The following is a 22,968-nucleotide window of genomic DNA, read 5'->3' on the forward strand; positions in this document are numbered from 1 at the left end:
TAACTGACCTTGTGGCAAAGTCCTCCCTTTGTGCCTTATGGGCTTCGCCGGTGCACAGGTAGCTTCAATGAAGAAGAGTCGTCTTGTTGCCCCGCAGAGGACTAGTAGTCAGTCCAATAATCTTATCTTCTGTCCTATGTAAATATGGTAGATCTTAATAGTCCTAAGGACATCCACAAAGTGTGGAGGATTTCAGGGCTATGGATTAAAAAAGGAAACTCTCTTGACAAAGAGAGAAACCTAAATGGGTTGGTGTTAAGAACTACACGTCCTTCCACTGTGGAGTCAAATTATTTCCACGGTAGCATGTGGCACAGTAAACTCCTTACTCGCGCCATTATCAAAGGCTATTCCTGCTCAGAGTTCAGGCCTTCAGTCACCTACATACCTAGGACTGCCTGAATGGCTATGTGGCATCTTCAAAAGCCAATAAATCATTTCACTTCTAAAAGAGATCCCTAAGCTTAAGAAAAATCTGTAATGCATTCCCCATCTTTCAAGATGGGACTGATGCAGAGCTTTATCCAAAAAGGAAATCTTCTCTCCTTCCTCCATACTTCACTAGGAAAATCCTGTTTGTCCATAATCCAAACACAATGCAGCTTATTTACTTAAGCAAAAGCTTTATTAAATTCTATGATGTCATTATCACAATTAGGATTTTTTTTTTTTTAATAGTTAAGCAATTCAGGACATCTTTTTGCTCTACCCAGAAATTACACAAACATGTCGTGTTTTTATAGTCAGGCCATTGTGTTCACTATTGATCCCAGACAGTTAGGAAGGCTAGCTAGCTTTTATCCCCAAGAACCAACCCAACTGGGTGCCTGGGCGGCTCAGTGGATTAAAGCCTCTGCCTTCGGCTCAGGTCATGGTCTCAGGGTCCTGGGATCCAGCCCCGTATTGGGCTCTCTGCTCAGCAGGGAGCCTGCTTCCTCCTTTCTGCCTGCCTCTCTGCCTACTTGTGATCTGTCAAATAAATATATAAAATCTTAAAAAAAAAAAAATCCAACTATTTTAAGTGACGTGAAGTATGATATAGCAAAGAACTTTAATTCTTAAAGAGAAGTGATTAATTTGATCTCTGACATCCATTACCTGGCTCTTGAGATTGGACCCATCCCCAAAAAGATACATTCCACAAAGTCTTACAAAAAAGGTTGGGTGAAAGCTTAAAACTAATGTAAAATCAGGTTACAATACTTTGTAGCAACTGCCTGTTGAATCACAAATGTAATTTCTGAACTTAAGCTTACGACAGTAAATTAAAAAAACTGTCCTTGTTTCCTACTTTTTAACATTTGCTCCATGTTGTAGGAAAAAAACAATGTATGTAAATTTTTTTAGAAGAAAAGGTACACCTGTTTGAGGAAAAATGAAAGCCTAAGACTAAAAAAAAAAATGTCCACTGTTTGCTCTGCTAGTTCTCTAACTCGGTCTAACAAAAACCCATGTCTGGCCCCCAGAAAACCCCAAAAAAAAAACAAATACCACAGAATAGTTCCAAAAAAGAAATGAAGAAACGAATGTCACACAGAAGTCCAGTTCACATGTCGGGTGACCAAACATGGACACAGACGGGCAGAACAAGATGGAACAAGCAGAGCCAAGAGAATGCGAAACAGGCCCTTGCTCTCGCTCCCAAAACCCATGCAAAGCAGAACGGCCCAGTCAATACACAATGAAAGACGCTCAAAGAATCTAAAGAAAATACAGAAAGGAGACCCTGATGATTTAAAAGAATTATCTTTCAATGAAGACTAAGCTAAAAGATGAAAATAGCCACGTGAAAACATGCCGAAGACAAAATGAAAAAGTCCATTAATAGTGCTGTGCATGTGCGTTCCAGCCACTGGACACCACCAAAAACCAAAGGGAAAAGTACAAAGGAAATTGCATGTTGTTTCAACAGAAAACATGGTTAAGACAAGGTAAGGTATTCAACTTCCACAAACTTAGAACTTCATTACACAGGTAAATGAAGGCTGCACACGAGGACCAATGCAATACTACACACTGACTCTGCAAGATATACTATGGAACACGCAGCAGATAAAAAGTTGCCAATAAATAAGCTAATAAATTCTACAGCCTAATAACCCTGAAAGGTAATGCAATACTTGGAAGAATCGAGATGACAAACCTTTAGATGAACAACTGAAGGATGTGTTTTTAACATGTTCTAAGAAAACACCAGGTCAACTGTCTTTCTCACAAACCAGACAAGGGGAAAATACTGCCCCCATCTCCTACTGAATGCTGCTGGAGGTAGTAAAAAAAGAACAGAGCTTAAAATGGAACTCTGCCTATGTCCAAAGAAATGTGAGGGGGAGAAAAGACTGAAAATAGTCTCCAATTAATGAATCAAATTCTCACACAAACTAACCTTTCTCCTTGGATTTTCTATCTTGTTCTCTGTCCCGACTTTTGCTCCTGTGCTTATAGGACTTTCGATCCCGGCTTTTTGATCTTCTTCGATCCCGACTACGAGATCTATGCTTTCTTTCTGATCTATCATGGCTTCTGCTTCTTCGTCGATCTCTACTTCTTCACAGTGGAAAACAAAAAGGAAAGCAACTTCAGCCGACATTACAATGAGAAAAAACCTTGCAAAGATTATACACTGTTCAATAATTAACAAGTTAAGTAAAACTTACCCTTAAAAGGCAAATGAGTAGAATCCATTACTAATACAGTAGAAAACTAAAACTAAAACTACAGTAGAAAACTTAAGAATTGGAAACTACTGACAATCTAATTTCGAGATGCCTGGGTGGCTCAGTCATTAAGCGTCTGCCTTCAGCTCAGGTCATGATCCCAGAGTCCTGGGATCAAGCCTCCCACAAGGCTCCCTGCTCAGTGGGAAGCCTGATTCTTCCTCTCCCAGTCCCCCTGCTTGTGTTCCCTCCCTTGCTTTGTCTGTCAAATAAATGAATAAAAATCTTAAAAATTTTTTTAAGAAAAAAAATCTAACTTCAATTTTTCAAATAGAGCTAAGATAATCACCATCATGCCTTTTTTTTTGAGAATGGGTGAGCAAAAACAGGGTTGCGGGGGCGGGGGGTATTATGCAGGCTCCACACCCAGCATAGAACCCACTGCAGGGCTCAATCTCATGACCCTGAGCTCATGACCTGAGCTGAAATCAAGATTCGGATGCTTAACCGACTGAGCCATTCATGTGCCCCATCACCACATTCTTTAAGACTCTTCAATCCCAACTCTAAAACAGTAAAAGGGCGGGGGGGGTGCGCCTGGGTGGCTCAGTGGGTTAAGGCTCTGCCTTTGGCTCAGATCATGAGCTCAGGGTCCTGGATCAAGCCCCGCATCGGGCTCTCTGTTCAGTGGGAGCCTGCTTCCCCCCTCCCTCTGCCTTCTGCTCTGCCTACTTGTGATCACTGTCAAATAAATAAATAAATAAACAAACTGTAAAATGGATCTCATTTTTCACATTTTTAAAGAATTGGTTATAGAGGCGCCTGGGTGATTCAGTGGGTTAAAGCTTCTGCCTTTGGCTCAGGTCATTATCTCAGGGTCCTGTGATGGAGCCCCGCTTCAGACTCTCTGCTCAGCAGGGAGCCTGCTTCCCCCCACCCCACTCTGCCTGCCTCTGTGCCTACTTGTGATCTGTGTCAAATAAATAAAATCTTAAAAAAAAAAAAAAAAAAGAATTGGTTATAAAGCACTTTAGTTCTTACGTTCTGTGTGATGTCATCCAAAGCAAAAGTAGGTAATTTTACCAAAATAACTTATAATTTAAATGTCTTCTTAGATCATTGAGAAGAGATGCGCTTAAAGAGACCATATGATAACATGGACTTCCTAGAAGAGTGCATCAAACCTCCTTAGACTGGTGGGAAATAGCAAAAAGGTTGCCTTGAAGGTGGCCTGGCTCACTGATTCCTCTCATAATCCATCCTAGTGCCTGACAATACTTAAGGACTAGCAACTGCTACTGCATACTGCACACTCGCTACGTGCAAGGTACCGTCTCGTGTGTTCCACGTACCTGCTTCGCCTTCTTTCTCTACTTCGTGATCTTTTGTGGTCCCGAGACCTGCTGCATCTTCGGTCTGAGGTTCGGCTTGAATGCCGACTTCGTGAACGACTTCTCTTTCTTCTTTCTCTGTCTCTAGCCCTTTCTTTCTCTCTTTCTTCCTCTTCTCTCCGTCTTTTCCTTTCTCTTTCTTCTCTTTCTCTCTCCCGTTCTTTTTCTCTTTCTTCCCGTTCTTGCTTCTCCTTTTTTAAACGCTCATCACGATCAGGTTCTTCAGTTCTTTTTCTTAACTTTTCCTAAAACAAATCAAGTTTGATTTTTATAGAACTATACTCTTAAAGACACTATCAAACAACGGTTACTGAATGCAAAGCATGTGTAGATCAATGTATGAAACTTGATGCCCTGAAAGAAAAATGCAGAAATTCCAAAACCATGTCTGTATGTAAGATACTGTTACTTGGCTAAGACCTCAGGGATAGTTTTCTCCCAAATTCCTGGCACAAAAAAAACGTGAAGAAAATAAAGCCCTATCTGATGAATAGCAAAATTTTATAGGGATTATCATACTTTCAAATAACACAAACAAGCAAAGTATCAACAAGAGGCTTATGTGTCTATGTGATCAATTTCTGGCCATACTAAAATGAGAGTATTGGCTGTGGCTAAAGCGCATGCTTGCAAAAAGCTTACTTTTAATTCTTCTACAGTAGCTTTAATTTTGGCATAGCCCATGTGCTGCTTTCCCATCAAATGGTCATCTACTCGGGACTGGGCATCTCCTACTATCAAAAAGGCTCCACACACTTCACAAACTTCCATTTGTTTTTCTTGGGCAGCAAAACTTTCAATTGTCTGAAATGATAAATCAGTTATTTTAAGAGTATTTGAGAAAAAGAAGAAACAAAATAAAACAAAGTACTTACAGTCTAAAATAGTTTTCAAATTTTGTGAATTTCCCCAAAGCCCTAAGAAGTAACTGGTAAACTTTTAGAGCAGGGAAACAAAGGCAACAGCAAGAAATTTTCCGTATCCCAAGGATGGACTGAGATCCCATCACTCAACTATAACCGATGAAATGCGCACACCACCTTGAAAAATGTTAACTACCTTTCAGAAAGCTACCTATTCTAGTCCCAATTCATTCCTTAGTTTCAACAGGTTAAAGGTGTGGCCTCCACATTAAAAATATTTTTCAAGGCATGCCTAGCTAGCGAGTCAGTAGAGCATGTAACTTGATTTCGGTTGTGAGTTCAAGCCTAAAATGGGAACAGAACTTACTTTAAAAAAATTCTGTCTGGGGAACCTGGGTGGCTCAGTCAGTTAAGCATCTACCTTTGGCTCAGGCCATGATCCCAGGGTCCTGGAACTGAACCCCACATCAGGCTCCCTGCTCAGCGGGAAGCCTGCTTCTCCCTCTCCCACCCCCCAACCCCCGCTTGTGCTCCCTCTCTTAGTATCTCTGTCAATAAATAAATAAAATCTATAAAAAAATTTTTTTTGGTTTAACCCTAAAATGCTTAGAGAACAGAACTTACTGAGCATAATCTGTATATATCCTATTCAATATCTGGGAACCAATGGCCAATTACATTCTACCATCAATATCCAAAACGTGAGGGGGTGCCTGGGTGGCTCAGTGGGTTAAAGCCTCAGTGGATTTTGCCAATTACGAACAAAGCTGTTATGAACACTGGTAATACAACTCTGTAAACATATGCTTTTGTTTCTCTTGGGTCACTATCTAGAACTGGAGAGACTCACGGTGGATCTTTTTTTAACTTTTTAAGAAACCTACGGTATGCCTGGGTGGCTCAGTGTGTTAAGCCTCTGCCTTCGGCTCAGGTCACAATCCCAGAGTCCTGGGATCAAGCCCCGAATCGGGCTCTCTGTCTCTGCTCACCAGGGAGCCTGCTTCTCCCTCTCCCCTCTCTTTGCCTGCCTGTCTGCCTACTTGTGATCTCTGTCAAATAAATAAAAATTAAAATATTAAAAAAAAAAATCCAAAACCTGAGTATCACATTCTCTAATTAATACAAAAAAGTAGAAGAGTATACCAATTTTGAGCTAAGGTAAGTATGTATGGGCTAATTTATCATAATAAGAAAGTTAAGGGGCGCCTGGGTGGCTCAGTCGGTCGTGTCTAACTTTTGATTTCCATGATCTCAGTGTCATGGGATTGAGCCACAAGCTGGGCTCCCCACTCCCAGGGTATCTGCTTCTCTCCCTCTTTCCCCACTTACACCCATGGTCTCTCTCTAAAAATAAATAAATCTAGGGGCACCTGGGTGGCTCAGTCAGTTAAATGTCTACCTTCGGCTCAGGTCATGATCCCAAGGTCCTAGGAGAGCCCCATGCTGAGCTCCCTGCTCAGCAGGCAATCTGCTTCTCCCTCTCCTCCTCTCTCCACTCGTGTTCTCTCTCCCTCTCAAATAATAAAACTTTAAAAAAATAAGAAAGGAAGAGAGAAAGGAGAAAAAGAGAGAGAGAGAGAGAGAAAGATGAACCGACCAACCCAGGCCCCAGTGAAAACTCATGATCTAAGGCATGGGTTGGCATGCAGCAGCTAGAAGCTTGTTTTTGTAAATAAAGTTTTATTGGAACACAGCCACATCCTTTTGTTTATGCATTATCCAAAGCTGTTTTCATAATGTAAAGGCAGAGCTTGGTATTGGCCAGGGGACCTTGTGGCCTACAAACCTTAAGTATTTACTGTGTATCCTTTAAGATAGCTTGCAGACTCTTGATTTAGGACATTAGAAAACTGTTCACTACAATTCTCAACTAGGAATAGGTCCTAGTATTCACAGTGAACAGCCTGGATAAATCAAAATGAGGTTGCTACTCACCGAGGTTGTGGACCTAAGCAATTCCCTCTCTTCTTTTAGCTGTTCAACTAATTTCATCATCCCCTGGGCTTCTTCTACTTTTCCTTCAGATCCTAATTCTTCAATCTAAGGCGGATTTTAAAAAAAAAGAAGGCAAAGCAGTCAAGACTCCTTTTTAACCAAACCATTCTTCTGTTCTTCCCCAAGCTTCATTACCATTTCATGGTTGTTTTGGGTCTTTTGGTTTTGTTTATTGAAGACTCCTTGGGTTAAATTTACCCTTTTGATTTTTTTACAACATTAATAAAGTAGATCTGACATGCAATGAGCTGCGTATTTTTAAGGTTTAAAATCTGAGGAAGTTTTGACAACCACGAAACTAACACCCTCATCTAGAGAACACATCCACTACCCCAAATTTCCTTCGTAGTACCTCCGCCCAGATCATGGATCTGCTGTCCCTACAGATCAGTTTACATTTTCTAGGACTCTACATAAATGGAATTACGTACTTATTTTAGTCTGGCTTCTTTCATTCAGCCTAATTATCTTAAGATTCACTCACAGTGTTCCATGTTGTTGACTCATTTTATTACTGAGCAGTACTCTACTGCACGGATACATCACAGCATTTACCCATTCACTTAACTGATAGATGTTTGAGCTGGTTCCAGTTTAGGGATTTTGCCAATTACGAACAAAGCTGTTATGAACACTGGTAATACAACTCTGTAAACATATGCTTTTGTTTCTCTTGGGTCACTATCTAGAACTGGAGAGACTCACGGTGGATCTTTTTTTAACTTTTTAAGAAACCTACGGTATGCCTGGGTGGCTCAGTGTGTTAAGCCTCTGCCTTTGGCTCAGGTCATGATCTCAGGGGCCTGGGATCAAGCCCTGCATCAGGCTCCCTGCAGGGAGCCTGCTTCCCCCCTCTCTCTCTGCCTACTTGTGATTTCTGTCAAATAAATAAATAAAATCTTAATTTAAAAAAAAAAAAAAAGGAAGAAAGAAACCTACAATTTTCCGAAGTGGTTATACCATTTTACATTCCACCAGCAGTGTAGGTTAGTTCCAGTTTGCCCACATCATCATTAACACCTGGTATGTAGTCTGTTTAACTGTGGCCCTTCTCACAGACATACAGTAAGTATCTCATTGTGGTTTTAACTTGTGTTTCCCTAATGACTAATGACTTTGAGCACCTTTACATATACATATTTGCCACCTTTTATCTTTGGTTAAGTGTCTACGCCAAGTATTTTGTTATTAATGTATACAACTCTTACCTGCTGCAGGAGTACATCGATTTTATCTGTCAGAACCTGAATTTTTTCTTCATTTTTGCCTGTTGGGCCAGCCGCCTATTAAGAGATAACAAACAGTATCATCAGTGGGGCACCAGGGTGGCTCAGTGGGTGGGGCCTCTGCCTTCGGCTCAGGTCATGACCCTGGGGTCCTGCCGTGCTCCCCATTGGGCTCTCTGCTCAGTAGGGGGCCTGCTTCCCCCTCCCCCTCTGCCTACTTGTGATCTGTCAAATAAATTAAATAAATAAATAAAATGTATTATCAGTAAGTAAAAAATATTCAAGCTCTCACATACCATTCATAGAATCTGTATTTAACAGTTAAAATACTGAGTCACAAGAATAATTACCTTCAATTTCTGCTACTCAATTACATATTTTGTCAGTTATGGATAATGAGAAAAATCTTAACGAGTAGCAAAATGAATATTATTAATAAAGACTGAAAAAGGGGCGCCTAGGTGGTTCAGTGGGTTAAAGCCTCTGCCTTCGGCTCAGGTCCTGATCCCAGGGTCCTGGGATCGAGCCCCACATTGGGCTCTCTGCTCGGCGGGGAGCCTGCTTCCTCCTCTCTCTCTGCCTGCCTCTCTGCCTACTTGTGATCTCTGTCTATCAAATAAATAAATAAAATCTTAAAAAAAAAAAAACCACTTAATAAAAACAAAGACTGAAAAAAATGAATGCCCTTTAAGTTTGTATCATTCTAAAAGAATACAAATTAGAGGTGCTTGGGTGGCTCAGTGGGTTGAGCCTCTGCCTTCAGCTCAGGTGATGATCTCGGGGTCCTGGGATCAAGCCCCACAATCGGGCTCTCTGCTCGGCAGGAAGCCTGCATATCCCCCTCTCTCTCTGCCTGCCTCTCTGCCTATTTGTGATCTCTGTCAAATAAATAAAGTCTTAATTTAAAAAAAAAAAGAATACAAATTAATGAACTTGACCACAAGTTTCAATACTAGGGAAGTCTGTGGGTGTCAAGAGTAAGGACACTTTACAAAGACTACAAATTAATTTCATACGCACCCCAGAGGACTGCTGGTTTTGAGATAATGCCAAACGAGCATGGCCTCGTCTAATTCTACGTTCTACTTCCGCAAGTAAGCTCTGTAGGTATCGCAGAAAATCTCTCTCATAGCCAACCTTCATAAAACGAGAACTCTTCTCATACCTGGTTAAGGATAAAAATTAATAAGCATTATTTTCTTTCCAAATCTTTATCTGTTACAACTCACATATTCTATCTTAACTCATCTTATAAACTGTTGCATTTACTCTGAACAGTAAACCCATATGTAAGAAGTTAATTTCAAGGGGCATCTGGGTGGCTCAGTGGATAAGCATCTGTCTTCAGCTCAGGTCATGATCCCAGGGTCCGGGGATCAAGCCCCACCCACGTCAGGCTCCCTGCTCTGCGGAAAGCCTGCTTCTCCCCTTCCCACTCCCCCTGCTTGTGCTCCCTCTCCTGCTGTGTTTCTATCAAATAAATAAATAAAATCTGAAAGAAAGAAAGAAAGAAAGAAAGAAAGAAAGAAAGAAAGAAAGAAAAAGAAAAGAAAAGAAAAGAAAAGAAAAGAAAAGAAAAGAAGAAAAGAAAAGAGAAGAAAAGAAAAGGGAAGAAAAGAAGTCAATTTCTAGTCTCTCATCCTGGTGAAGAGAAGACAAGTACTTAGCATCATGTCTGGTTAAGAGCATGGACTTTACAGTAAGGCAAAGCTAGGTGCTTCAACACCAGTTCTATCACAATACTGGATCTGTGACCCTGGCCCCAGGACAACTCTCATTTATAAAATCAGGACTATGAGGGGAAAAAAAAACCAAAAAACAAAAAACTAACATAATACATAAAAAAGCTGAGGATACAGTAGTACTTAAGCGTAAAATATGCACTCATAAGGTAGCTAATCATATCATTTTTGAAGCTATGACTTTCTACCATCCCAACTAATGAAGAGAACCTCGGCAAGACATTCATTTTATACCAATTTCAATACTTCTTCAATCCTTGTCCCCTAAACCAAAGAATGATGAAGAAGGGAGAAATGACCAAAAAAGATAACTTACTGTTTTCGAAGGTTTTCATCGTGAATTTTTTCACATGGACCTGAAAAAAAAGATGAGAAATATGATTGTATAAACTATTGGTGATGTTAACCAACTTTTCTCTTGCCAAAACGAAAGGAAGTTCTTAAAAAAAAGGAAAACAAGACCCATTTCATCAAAAAATAGTCTGTACACCCCTAAACTGAGCCTAATGTATCACAAAGTAATGTGCCCAAGTAAACACATGAAAATTATTCTCCTTAATCTTCAAGATCAGTATAAAAGAGAGCCAACTATATGGTAAGGAAAGAGAAGAAAAAAGAAGAGGAAGTTGAAAAAAAGAGGAATTGTATCCTCTGCCACCCAGTGAAACTGTGAGGAGGGTGAACCACTCATCTTTTACTAATCCGGGGTGTCTGCAAATGAAGCCAGATAGTACAAGAATGCTCAAGGACCTACTCCTTAACTCCAGAAGGCAACCAATTTCAACCATGTCACCTATGCCTTCTGGAATTTATTTCCATATTTCTAAACTATTTTGCTTTTTCTTAATTTATCTTAGACATCAAAATTTTAGGTCAAAAAATTTTTAAGTTAAATAAACACTTTACATTTTGACTATGCAAGTACTGTTACCCACTGAGCCAAACAAAAGGGGCATAAAGATGACTTAAGATATGCTTCACATTTCTGTTGAAATTCTTTTCATTTGTTTAGATTTCTGTATTTCTGAACTCTTCTCAAACACTTTAAGTCAGCTACAGAAATTCTCTCAAAATTCCAAATCTATCAGATAATCAGCTTCAGTTTTGCCCCTGAGCTTTCTTTCTGCTTCAATCTAGGCTACTGGTTTTCTAAGCTCACTAATAACGGTTGTCACCCTGAGAGGTTCTTTTTCTGTCTGTATTGAATGCAGTTTACTGGATCTCTTGTTTTTCTCCTTGGTTTTATACCCATGTGTTGGTAGCATTTCCAGAGAAAAGAATCACGGGAGATAAATTTTTTGAGATCTTATATGTCTGAAAATGTCTTTTTTCTCTCTCATACTTTGGAGTTTGGTTATAAAGCTAACCTAGGAAAATTATTTTTTCACGCAGAATCCTGAAGGTTTATTTCCCAAAGTCTTCAAGCTTCTGGTGGTGTTACTGACAAATCTGAGGCCATTCTGATTCATAATCCTGTGTGTCCCTGCCCCACTTCCACCATTCTGAAACTTCAGTGGTTTTTGAATGGTGCCTTTGAATGGATCTTTTTTCATCCAGTGTGCTGTGAGCATTTGAAGGACCCACTCAATCTACAGACTACCGCCCTTCAGTATTGCAAAATCTTTAATTTCCTCCCTTCTGCTTTCTCTAGAACTCCTAATTAGTGTTGTACTGATGTAATTTTTTCAAATTTTAATCTTTTCTGTTTGATCACCCAACATTCCAGCAAATTTCCTTGATTTTATTCTCAAACCTTTACACTGATTTTTATTTCACATTTCTTCAGTCCTAATTTCCAAGAGCTCTCTTTGGTTTTTCGAAAGTTCCCTTTTTATACAGCATCCTATTCCTTATATCCGCTCTTATTTCTCTGAGGATACTAAATTTAGTTAAGACTTTTAGTATTTTAGGGCACCAGGCTGGCTCAGTCGATAGAACATGAAACTCCTGATTTCAGGGTTGTGAGTTCCCCTATTGGGTATAAAGCTTACTTAAAACAACAAGTATCTTTTCTTCTGCTTTCCTCATTATCTCTAATTCCACTAAACTCCCCCAGCCCCAGTTGGTTTCATTAATCTGTTGTGTTGAAGATTTTCTTCACGTCTAACTGGTATTCCTTGGCTGGCAAACACTTCCAAAATCTAACTGGCAGTTGGTATGCACAGGCAGGGTTTGCCAACTAATGGGCTTCACCACAGGAAAATCAGGCAGCAAAATTCTTTTAGGAGATTCCCCGAGGGTCAGTACCTTAGATCATTTCTCTGGAACTGTTCACTTTCTCTAAAGAATCCTCTTCTCTTCTGCCTGGGGAAAAACATCTGGCTGTATCCTTCTAGGAACAGGGCAGAGGAAGGGAATGGGAAAACCCCACTATTAAGAATATAGACTTAATTCTCTTAATAAGTCTCATTTTTACTCATTACTGCCCTGTGCTGTGTCTGGAATCCCAACAGCTAGATTCATCCAGCCCTAATGTGCTTCTAAGGCTCTAGGGCAAGCACTGTGCTTCAAATAATTAACTTCTCTTTTATGTTTCAAGAATGAATGATACTAATTATGTATCATCCTTGGGAGAAAAACGTTACTGGTTTTTGTTTCATTTTGCATTCTGTGGTTCAAATGGAACTACAGTCTTACAGGTCCAATTTCTCCAGAAAAGAACCCCCTAGTGTCTCCTGGGGTGCAGGGGTGGGAGACAGAAAATCACGAGATGCACAGGTTTTAAGAGTCCCTCCAGGGACACGCGGCAATGTCTTTTTAGTTGAAGACGTTTTAGCTGTCACAGCTGAGGAGTGCCACCGGCATCTAGTGGGTAGAGGCCAGGACTACTACTAAACATTCTACAATGCACAGGATAGCCCCCTGAAACAAAAATATCCAGCTCAAAATATCAAAATATCTCACAGGTGAGAGACCCTAACTAGACTAATCTTTCATTTTTAGCCCATGACTCAACTCTGCTATGATACCTGGTGCCTCCAAATGCTGAACCTGTCCAGGGTTCTGCTGATCAAACACTTCCTTTTAATGTACCATTCTGCAGGCGTTTAGGGTAGAGGTTGTTCTGCTGTTGAGTTTGCTGCTACTCTTCCATCCACTTGTCATCTTCCAAAAATTCCTTGATATCGCTAATTGTTATCTCCTCTTCTGTTTACACCTTTTTTGTTTTTAAACTTTCATTTCAGTGGAGGGTTTTGGGAGGGAGTAGAAATAGACATGTATGTTCACTTAAGCCACCATGTTCAACTACACTGGCATTTATTAAAATACGTCCAAAAATCTAAGCCAAGAAAAAAATTATTTTACCAACAAACCTTATTTAAGAGAATACTTTTTGGAATTTATAAAGTACCAGTTTTTATTTTAAATCATAATTTGATAAAAGTGACAAAGAAAATTCACTTACCTAGATCTGAACGAGTGTTTGTGAACAATTCCGCAGGACAAAAACCACAGAGATAATATTTACAAACCTAGTGAAGAAAAACAAAGGTACTTAACTTTTAAAAATTGTTCAGCTTTAAAACTGTATTGGAAAAGGGTGCCAAACTACTATTTTCTCATTTCTTAACCTTCATCTTTCAGCCAAATAAGAACAATTTTTTTTTTGTTTCGTTAAACCACATTAGTTAAATTAATGACTTTCCAACTCCCAGAGTTCAGTAAAAAATGCAGGACACAGGCACCAGTATTTCCTACTATCTACTTTTAATTGCCACTCTCCCCACATAGCAACAATATGGAAAAGAGAACCAGAAGAACAAATTTTACTATTGTGCATCTTTTTTGTTTTTAATAGAATTTCTATTTATCATCATAACTAATAAAACATAAGACTACTGTTCTTTGTTTAAACCGAGTCAATCTCTATGATCCTCAAAAAAGGCTCATCATTAAAACAAAGTAGGGGCGCCTAGCTGGCTTCGTCTATAAAACATGCAACTCTTGATCTCAGGGTTGTGAGTTCCAATCCCATATTGGCTGCAGACGTTACTTAAAGAAAAATAAAATAAAATCTTTAAAAAAACAAGACGGACGCCTGGGTGCCAGGCTCAGTTGTTAGGCGTCTGCCTTTGGCTTAGGTCATGAGTCCAGGGTCCTGGGATCAAGCCCTACATGGGGGCTCTTGCTCAGCAGGAGGCCTGTTTCTCCCCCCACACACTCTTCCTGCTTGTGGATAAAATCTTAAAAAGATAAAATATTAAAAAATAAAAAATAAAATAACAAAAAGAACGAACACCTCCATAGTCCCTCTCCTGACTCTAAAATATAAGCCAATACAAACTTTTTCTAGGAAGGAAATCATATAATTCTTTTGGAATTCATGTAATTCTTAAAATTATCAGTATAGTACTTATTGAAGCTTAGTTTTAATAATATTTTTCACTGAAATCAAACTGACCAGATCTGAGTTTACACTTTACTATATAATGTGTGGTTTTTCTTTAACACTTATGATTACCACTAGCTACAAGATTTGTCATAAACTGATACTTGTTTTTTAAAACTAAAATACTTGTGATTTCCCACAGCTATGTAGTTTTACTATAAAACCTAAGCCTTATTCATACAAATAAGACTTCCTAAAAAAAACCAAAAAACCCAGCAGATTCTTGGGGGCACCTGGCTGACTCAGTTGGTAGAGCATGGGACTCCTTATTTCAGGACCATGAGTTCAAGCCCCACGTTAAAAAAAAATGGACAAACGTAGATTCTAACTGGTCAAAACTTCAAATGTACTCTATCAGTTTTTAAATGAAATATAATTTCAAAAAAAATTGAAATGAACACACTCTCAAATCTAGTAAGTACCACATGTGATTTTAATTTAAAGTGGCCCTTAGGGGAGGCCTGGGTGGCTCAGTCAGTTAAGCATCTGCCTTGGACTCAGGTCATGATCTCAGGGTCCTGGGATGGAGTCCTGAATGGGGCTCCCTGCTCAGCAGGGCGTCAGTTTCTCCCTCTCCCTCTTGCTCATTCTCTCTCTAGTAAATAAAAAATTTTAAATAAATAATAAATATACATAGAGAGAGAGTGGCACTTATGGGCACCTGGTTGGCTCAGTCCGCGGAGCATGCAACTGTTTCTTGATCTTGCAGTGGTGAATTTGAGTCTTATACTGGGTGTAGTGATTAAATGAAAAATTTTTTTTTAGATTTTTATTTATTTATTTGACAGGCAGAGATTGCAAGTAGGCAGAGAGGAAGGGAAGCAGGCTCCCTGCTGAGCAGAGAGCCCGAATCCAGGACCCCAAGATCATGACCTGAGCCAGATCATGGCCTGAGCCGAAGGCAGAGGCTTAACCCATTGAGCCACCCAGGCACCCCTGATTAAATGAATTTTTAAAATAACCTTAAAAAATAAAGTGGCATTTAATTTTAAGTGACATTTTAATTTTAAAAGGTAGAAAATGGCACTTCAACAATCACTTAACACTACATGCTAAGAACAGTGCAGGAAATTCAAGATTGAGTAACATCGACTTCTCAAGAAGACCACAGTCTAGGGGCGCCTGGGTGGCTCAGTGGGTTCAAGCCTCTGACTTCGGCTCAGGTCATGATCCCAGGGTTCTGGGATCGAGCCCCACATCGGGCTCTCTGCTCAGCAGGCAGCCTGCTTCCTCCTCTCTCTCTGCCTGCCTCTCTGCCTACTTGTGATCTCTGTCTGTCAAATAAATAAATAAAATCTTAAAAAACAAAAAACACCAGATGGCTTGTAGATGTCTGCTCCTAGCAGACAAGGCCTCCCTAACTTGCCTTTAAAAAAAAAAAAAAAAAAAGACCATAGTCTAATAGAAGTCAAGAACAAAAAACAAGAGTGTTAGAATACACATCCAACACTAGATACAGAAGTGATTTTAGTCAGGAATGCCAGGTCATCACAGGTGATGAAGCTGGAACTGCCTCTTAAATTCCGAAGTAGAAAGACTGCAAGACATTCTAGGCATAAGGAAAACATGTGAAAAAGACCTAACCCAGTATGAAATGGCCAAGTGTAAAACAGGTATGCTTGGAGAGACAACACAGCGCAGAGTTTTAATCTTGGCTGACACCTACTGTGAACTACAGACTTTAACTGCCTTCGTTTCCGTGTATGGGAAAAAAAAAAAAAAAAAAGACAGTATTTCACAGTGAGATTTTAACACTTAAATTATGTTTGTTACACTGGGAGAGAGGGGAAAATTTGTCTGATTTTTACACTACTATTCAAGCTACTTTTTAAAAAATGGTTTTAGGCAGTATTCACACCAAGTAAGACAAGACTGCCCACGGGCGAAACATGTGCTTCTTAAAATTTAGTCCAATCACCCTATTTAAGATAAGGGAGAACAAATGACCTGCCCTAAAGATATCTAGCTATTTACAGAATCCAGATTAGAACCCCCCTTTCTCAATCTGGATCTATATCCCCTTTCCACTCTTCAACTCTCCTTAAAATACTACTGTAACACAATGGCACATCAAAATATTACTCTACCCATTGAACTCTAGCTACTTAGACTGCTTCTTTAACCCTCCCCAGGGACTAAGGATCTTTTAAACTGTCTTTTAGGGGCACCTGGGTGGCTCTGCCCTCTGCCTACCTCTCTGCCTACTTGTGATCTGTCAAATAAATATATAAAATCTTAAAAAACAAACAAACAAACACTACTGTCTTTTACTTAAGCAAGTCTTCACGAAATAGCCATCATGGAGTTAATAGTCTGATAACCACAGGTGGGAGGGGCAGATACCTAGGGAGTGGGGTAGGGCCTGAATTCTTGAGATTTATCCTCTTGATAAATCTAAGGCAACGCTACTGACAAGAGTTCCATCTCAACAGCATCCTTTAATAAATCCACTACCAGTGAAGAGAAAGCAGAAATACCATCAACCTTAGAAATCTGACTCAAAGGGCGCCTGGGTGGCTCAATGGGTTAAAGCCTCTGCCTTCGGCTCAGGTCGTGATCTCAGGGTCCTGGGATCCAGCCCTCCATCAGCCCTCCATCGGGCTCTCTGCTCAGCAAGAAGCCTGCTCCCCCACCCCACCCCCGCCTGCCTCTCTGCCTACTTGTGATCTGTCAAATAAATAAAATCTTAAAAGAAAAAAAAAAACATGGGCTCCAGCTATAATACTGTTCACAATTTTTCAGGACTAAGATTTTTTCCAGCCCCTGGTAACTAACATCTGTCTTCTCTCCCACTCCCTGAGGCCAATTCCTATTAATCCTTCAGGTCCCAGTATTGAAGGGCCACTTGAAGAGGCCTTTCCCAAGTACCCCAGTCTAGCTTATTAGATGTCCCTCTCATGTGCTCTTTTCTAGACCCTACACATGTCCTACTATGGCACGTACCAAATTATGTTACAAAAGCATGTTTAATCCTTACATTTGCCACCAGACTAATGGTTCTCTCAGGCCAAGTGCCATATCCATACTGTTACAGTGCTACATGTTTTGTTGAATAAATGAATACATGAAATTCCCCCAAGTTACAAATAAGAAATGATGAGAAAACTGGGGCACCTGGATGGTGCAGTCAGTTACACAGCTGACTCTTGGTTTCCACTCAGGTGATCTCAGGGTCATGAGATGGAGCCCAGTGCTGTGCTCAGCATGGGGTCTGCTTTAAGACTCTCTCCCTGTCCCCAAAATAAATAAATCTTTTTTAAAAAAAGGAGAGAGAAAACATGAGAAAATTAAGCATATTTCATAAAACACAGAAGCACTATTACTAACTTAAACTACTTTTTCCCCTTGTGAAGAAATCAACTCTAATGATACATTTTTCCTAAAGCGATCAAATAAATATTATAAAAATACCTTAATATTTTCAAAGTGATGGTAATATTGTGGTTATGCCTTCTTGAGGTTCTATTTTAAAGATACATAATAATGTACTTAAAGCTTAAATGATAGAACTGCTTCAAAATAAAGAAAAGGATAGGGAATATAGAAACAATAACACTGGCAACGTTTTGATAACGTTGCATTAGGTGTGGGTACATAGAGAATTCAATCTACTTCTGTATATATTTTGGGAAGAAGGAAACAGCAGTTATCTACACATACAAACAAACACACAGACTGCTGCTTGGAGAAGCCCAACACTTACCACATACTACGGAGTAGGACCAGAAATGCCTACATTTCTGTCACAAAGAACATTTGGGTGACTCTAAACACTATCCAATAAAATACCTAGATTAGATGTCATGCACTATAATTACTAATTTTTGTTTCCTTGTAAAGGAAACTTTACTTGTAAAGTGTGGACAGAGCTTTAACTTTTCTTTTCCAAACAGTTTTCAGGGTCAGTGAAAATACCTGTTAACATTCTGAAGATTTTAGAAAAGAACATTTAGTTCAATTCCCTCCATAAATTATTAAACTGTCACTGAACAGGTGGCATACTTAAATTTGATAAATTATGAAAGAAATCCCATTTTGGATATTATTAGAATCAGTTAAATAATCTCATTTCTGGGTTCAGAGCTACATGTAAAAACCTCAATTTGAACTATAAAATTCCTGTTATATAATATAAAAGATAATGAAAACTCTAGACCAAACTTTAAAATCTCCCACAAAAAAGTTTAAAGAACAGGGGCACCTGCGTGGCTTAGTTAGTTAAGCATCAAGCTGTTGATGTTAGCACAGGCCATACTCTTAGGGGTTCTGAGATGGAGTTCTGTGCTGTGTTCAATGCCGGCCTCTGCGCTGGGAGTGGAAAGTGCTTAAGATTTTCTCTCTGTCAGCCCCTCCCCCTCTCTTAACTAAATAAATTGGGGGAGGGGGGATCCCCACAATCTAAATTATTCAGATAAGGAGACGGCTATTCATGCCTTCTCTAGCAAAGACTGAAATCTCCCCATGTGGACACTAACTGAAAGGTGCTCATGCTAGGTAGTTAAAAATCAGATGCTTTCTTCATTACTGTGGTTGTTTAGAATTAACGGGGTAGAGAAAACAAACTGCTTAATGCAAAATACTAACCTCAAGAAATTGTAAAATATTAATAGGCAAGGCAGTAGGATATATGAATGAATCATTGGGATGGTATTAAAACTAATCTGACTTTAGCTGAAAACTACTTTCTCTCACATCAAGATAACAATCTACAAAAGTTGGAAATGCTGTAAAACCCCACTGCGGCACTTTCCAAGATTCACCCGGGGATAGTGATTACATAAAAACCATTACAAACAAAGGAAAGGTCAGTAATTTACATCACTGATGCATACTTCACTTAAAAATGAGCTTCAAGTGAAGTGTGTAAACCTGGCGATTCACAGAAAAAAAATATATGTTTATAAAAAATAAAATTAAAAAAAAAAAGAAAAGAAATTGTACTTGGGGAAAAAAAAAAAAAAAGAGCTTCAAGGGCTATGAGCTAACTATTAAAAACCCAAGACTAATCAGGTGGGTCAGGAAGCTACAGTTCACAAGTTTTAGAATGTGTAAGAGGCCATTTAAAGAAAACCCAGATTTCTGGGGCCATCCCACAGGCCTACAGATTGGAATCTCTTCAGGCAAAGAAGAGAAATCTGCATGTAAAACAAATCCCACAGGTTGGTCAAATACAGACAACCAAGAACTACCTTTACCAGTACGGTAAAGTTTCCATTTCAATTGTTAAACAAAAGGACTCCACCCCGCTGAAACAGCTTTTCCCACCCAGTGCAAAGGTAGCAAAGAAAAATTTCCACATAGAACAGGAATGTAAAAACATTTGAAACATCAGGTTCAATGATCCTGAAACCTTTACAGTATATGTTGGGGTTGTCCATTTTTTCCCAGGATTTTACCACTACTAACCAACAGCCTAAGAATATGCAAATAACCCGGAAGTGATGTCAGGAGCTTCCACAGCTTTATTTTATCCCGGAGTAATTCAGTCTTATTTAGAAGAGGCCATGTGTTGTTCCAGGTCAACATCAACCTTCTCCCCGAACACCCCAGCAGACATGAATCTGAAATAGCAGTAATTTGACTTTTTCAAATCCCTGGATTGGGAATGAAGTAAATCTGTCATTCAAGCATAAAGAATCTTGGTGACAGTGCCGAGAATTTAAAATCAATGAGAAATACCTTAAGCCAAAGATTAGGGCTGAGATGACAGAAGACTTAAGCTGCAATTCCCAGAGCCCCACTGCCAACTATAAACCCATGGTATCCAAAGCAATGTGGCAATATAATAGTATCAGGAAAACAAAGTTTCTTCACAACATATGTTCAAAACCAAGGAGGCACAGATTTTAGACTGTTCCAGTTGATAAGCAGGCAGTCAAAAGCAATTTTCTTTTTAACCCCAAATACATTATGTCCAAAATGTCCTATCTGCACATCAACTAAATCATGTTCTTTGTTTTGCAAGACAAGATGGAAAGATCCCTAAGTAGTAAAAGGAAAACGGACTTCACAGTGACAAATGTCTAGACAAAAACAGGATCAAAACAAGCAACAAAGTTACTCAACTGCCTATTTAACAAGCAGGGGAAAAACCCCAATTTCAGAAAAGAAAGGTGGGGGGGCTTTCAAAAAGCTTCCCCTCTCTTGAAGTCAACAACAAACTTGTGAATTTGACCCCACACAATAAATTCTACCATTACCCTTCATACTACTTTAGAATCAACCAACAACCCAATACAGCTTAGGCACTTACTTAAGATACTGAAACGACTCATCTAGCACAGCTTATTTTCCTGAATTACAAAAGAGAAATTTTACTCTGACCAAAGCCTACATTAAAAAACAAAACACAACTTTTTTAGAAAACCTACTGTCCAACTATACCTATTTTGATTAGTAACTGCCTTTAAATTACCACGTTGTTTGACTGCAATTGCAAGCTACGTATGATTCGAATCTACATCTCTTCTTCAGGTTAAGAACAAACATAAACCTAACACTGCCATGTTCAAAACACTTGGAATGCACGGGTATCTGCAGAGACGTCAGTCTGAAAGAACTGTGGTGACTGACCAGGACTACAAAGATTAGGTTTAGTTTTGCCGCTTAACTTGCCAAGAGACCTTGGGTGGCCTCTCAAGTCTTATCTGTGAAACTAGGGTTATAGTTACCCTTTACTCATAAGGTAAAAAAGACCAAATGAGTTTTGTTTCATTCAAATATAATTGTTTTATTAGTTTCAGGAGCATCCGATAATGATTCGACAATTCTACACGTTTCTCAGTGCTCATCAAGATACCTGTACTCTTATCAAAGGAATCTTGTAGTGAAGAAAAAAACAGGACAACCATCTACAAGAAGAGCTAGCTTAACTAAAACGTGCGGCTATCAAACGGTATCTGTAAATCATCACGGGAAACCCTACCAAGTTATGACCTCTTGGAATTTTATTTCCTCACGTAAGCATCGAAATGGACCCTTTCTTGAAGTAATACAATGCCACAAATTTTATCACTAACCCTCCCCCCGAAATTTCGGTCTAAATACGACGCTCAACCCAAATAACGGAAGAATTTGCTTTCCTCTCTACCTCATAATAAGGTTAAAAACTCCAAAGCCGCTAGATATAATAAAATCTTTTCCCGCGTTTCCCTGCCTTTTTAAGGTGCTTTTCAATTCTGCCAAAGGCCCTCTCAGACTTCCTCAATCCTAAAACAACAACAAAAACAAATCATCCCTCATCCCCGGACCCCGGCGGGCTCCTCCCTCCCGCCACAGGATCAGACACTCGACCCCGTGCGGCCCGCGCCCCAAATCGCGCCGACTGCCGGACGGGCCCCAGCCCGCGCCGCTCCCCAGCCCGCGCCGCTCCCCTCCCCCACGGCGCCCGGGCACAGACCCAAGGCCCGCGGGACTTACGCTCTCGTGGTCCCACCGCACGTTGCTGCGCTTCTCGTCCGGGGCGAGGTTTCGGTCCCGGCCCATTAACTCATCCAACAATTGCGCGGCCGAAATCATGGTGCTTTTCTCGGGCGGCTGCTCCCACCTGCCCTGGCACCCGCCAAAAAAAACGCCGGCGACACAGTCGCCAACCCCTTTGGCCCTCTCGCAGGCCGAAAAGCCTCCTCTAAACAGGAGCCGATAAGACAAAATGGCCGCCGCGCGGGCGCCTTCCCAGCATGCCGTGCGCGCGCGTGCGCCCGCGGGGACACGCCCAGATCTGGGAGGTGAGGACGGGTCCGCTTCCGCCGCCCTGGGGGCGGGGCTTGCCGAGACCCGGCTCGGATTCCGCCCCTGCCCGTGGCAGCGCCCTACTCCGCGCCCCGCGTAACGAAGGGCCAAGCGGCTCCGTAACGGTGCATGCTTGACTCCCCAGGCTCGGGTCTTCCCCGAGCTCTTTCACTGGGAGCCTCCGTGTGGAACCTTGGACTCCGCTCGGAAAATGAACCCTTCGCACCACAGGGTGCAGTCGGTACCATCTTCCAGTGGAGGAGGCTGAAGATCTGCCCTCCCAATTCCGGGTTCCGACCTCCTGTTCCTAGTCACTTGCGCTCGCCTCCTCCTCTACCCCGCTGTCCTCCCACCCCAATTCTCCTGATTCACTGGGTGGGAAATCAAGCAGGGAGAAAGAGAGATAACACGGTTTCTACAAGGTCAACCAGAGTGAGGAGTTTTTCGGTTTGTTTTTTTTTTAATTACTCGAATTAGTCGAATTTATTTTTAAATGCGTCTATTCAATAACTGAGTATTTACCGTGTTCCCGGTAAGCTCTTGAAGTTTGACGGTCACTAAAGAAATAAAATGAAATCTGTCAACATGAATTGCGTTAAGTTCTCCATCACATTGAAGGGGATGGGAGTCTAAAGCCAGATCAACTTGGTTTGGTAATCCTGGCTCTGCCACCCTGTGCCTTATTTTTCCCCATCCGAAAAAAAATGGGATTTATGGTAACGGTCCTGTTAAAAAGAGTTAACAGGCTCAAATCGGAGTCACTGTTGATAGATAAACCCCACTAAGACTTAATATGTGACCTAATTGCAGTTTTAGCCTCTAAAGTAATTAGAATTTAAACCAATAATTCTGAAATTTTCTGATCAGTTCTAGTGAGGTCATCTGCATGATAAGACCCTTCCCCTATGGGAAGGTAACTTTGCCTGAAACAATCCACTCTTACCTTCCTTGTCCAGGGTCCTTCTACCTATAA

At 40.4% G+C, this 22,968-nt stretch overlaps 1 protein-coding gene across 9 annotated transcripts in view; it reads right to left on the reverse strand.

Moving 5' to 3' along the window:
• LUC7L3 (LUC7 like 3 pre-mRNA splicing factor) overlaps nucleotides 1-21,934 on the reverse strand; it is a 29,332-nt gene extending 7,398 nt beyond the window's left edge. For 7 of the 9 annotated variants that reach the window (XR_004384322.1, XR_004384321.1, XR_004384324.1 and 4 more), the window contains exons 1-9: nucleotides 21,684-21,934; nucleotides 13,281-13,347; nucleotides 10,191-10,230; nucleotides 9,153-9,297; nucleotides 8,115-8,189; nucleotides 6,847-6,951; nucleotides 4,691-4,852; nucleotides 4,010-4,293; nucleotides 2,387-2,547 (exon numbers count right to left, since the gene is read on the reverse strand). Coding sequence is in view for 4 of the 9 variants with exons in the window: in XM_032872057.1 (XP_032727948.1) it covers nucleotides 2,387-2,547; nucleotides 4,010-4,293; nucleotides 4,691-4,852; nucleotides 6,847-6,951; nucleotides 8,115-8,189; nucleotides 9,153-9,297; nucleotides 10,191-10,230; nucleotides 13,281-13,347; nucleotides 21,684-21,782 (1,138 nt within the window). In the remaining 5 variants the exon portion in view is untranslated. Of the gene's footprint in view, nucleotides 1-8; nucleotides 135-2,386; nucleotides 2,548-4,009; nucleotides 4,294-4,690; nucleotides 4,853-6,846; nucleotides 6,952-8,114; nucleotides 8,190-9,152; nucleotides 9,298-10,190; nucleotides 10,231-12,121; nucleotides 12,179-13,280; nucleotides 13,348-21,683 lie in introns of those variants that run through there. The other 2 variants (XR_004384325.1, XM_032872059.1) reach the window with 2 other exon arrangements.
• Between the last annotated feature and the right edge of the window lie 1,034 nt (nucleotides 21,935-22,968).

The sequence above is a fragment of the Lontra canadensis genome, unplaced genomic scaffold (genome assembly GCF_010015895.1).
Source record: "Lontra canadensis isolate GAN:19392208 unplaced genomic scaffold, GSC_riverotter_1.0 scaffold43, whole genome shotgun sequence".
NCBI classification, from domain to species: Eukaryota; Metazoa; Chordata; class Mammalia; order Carnivora; family Mustelidae; genus Lontra; species Lontra canadensis.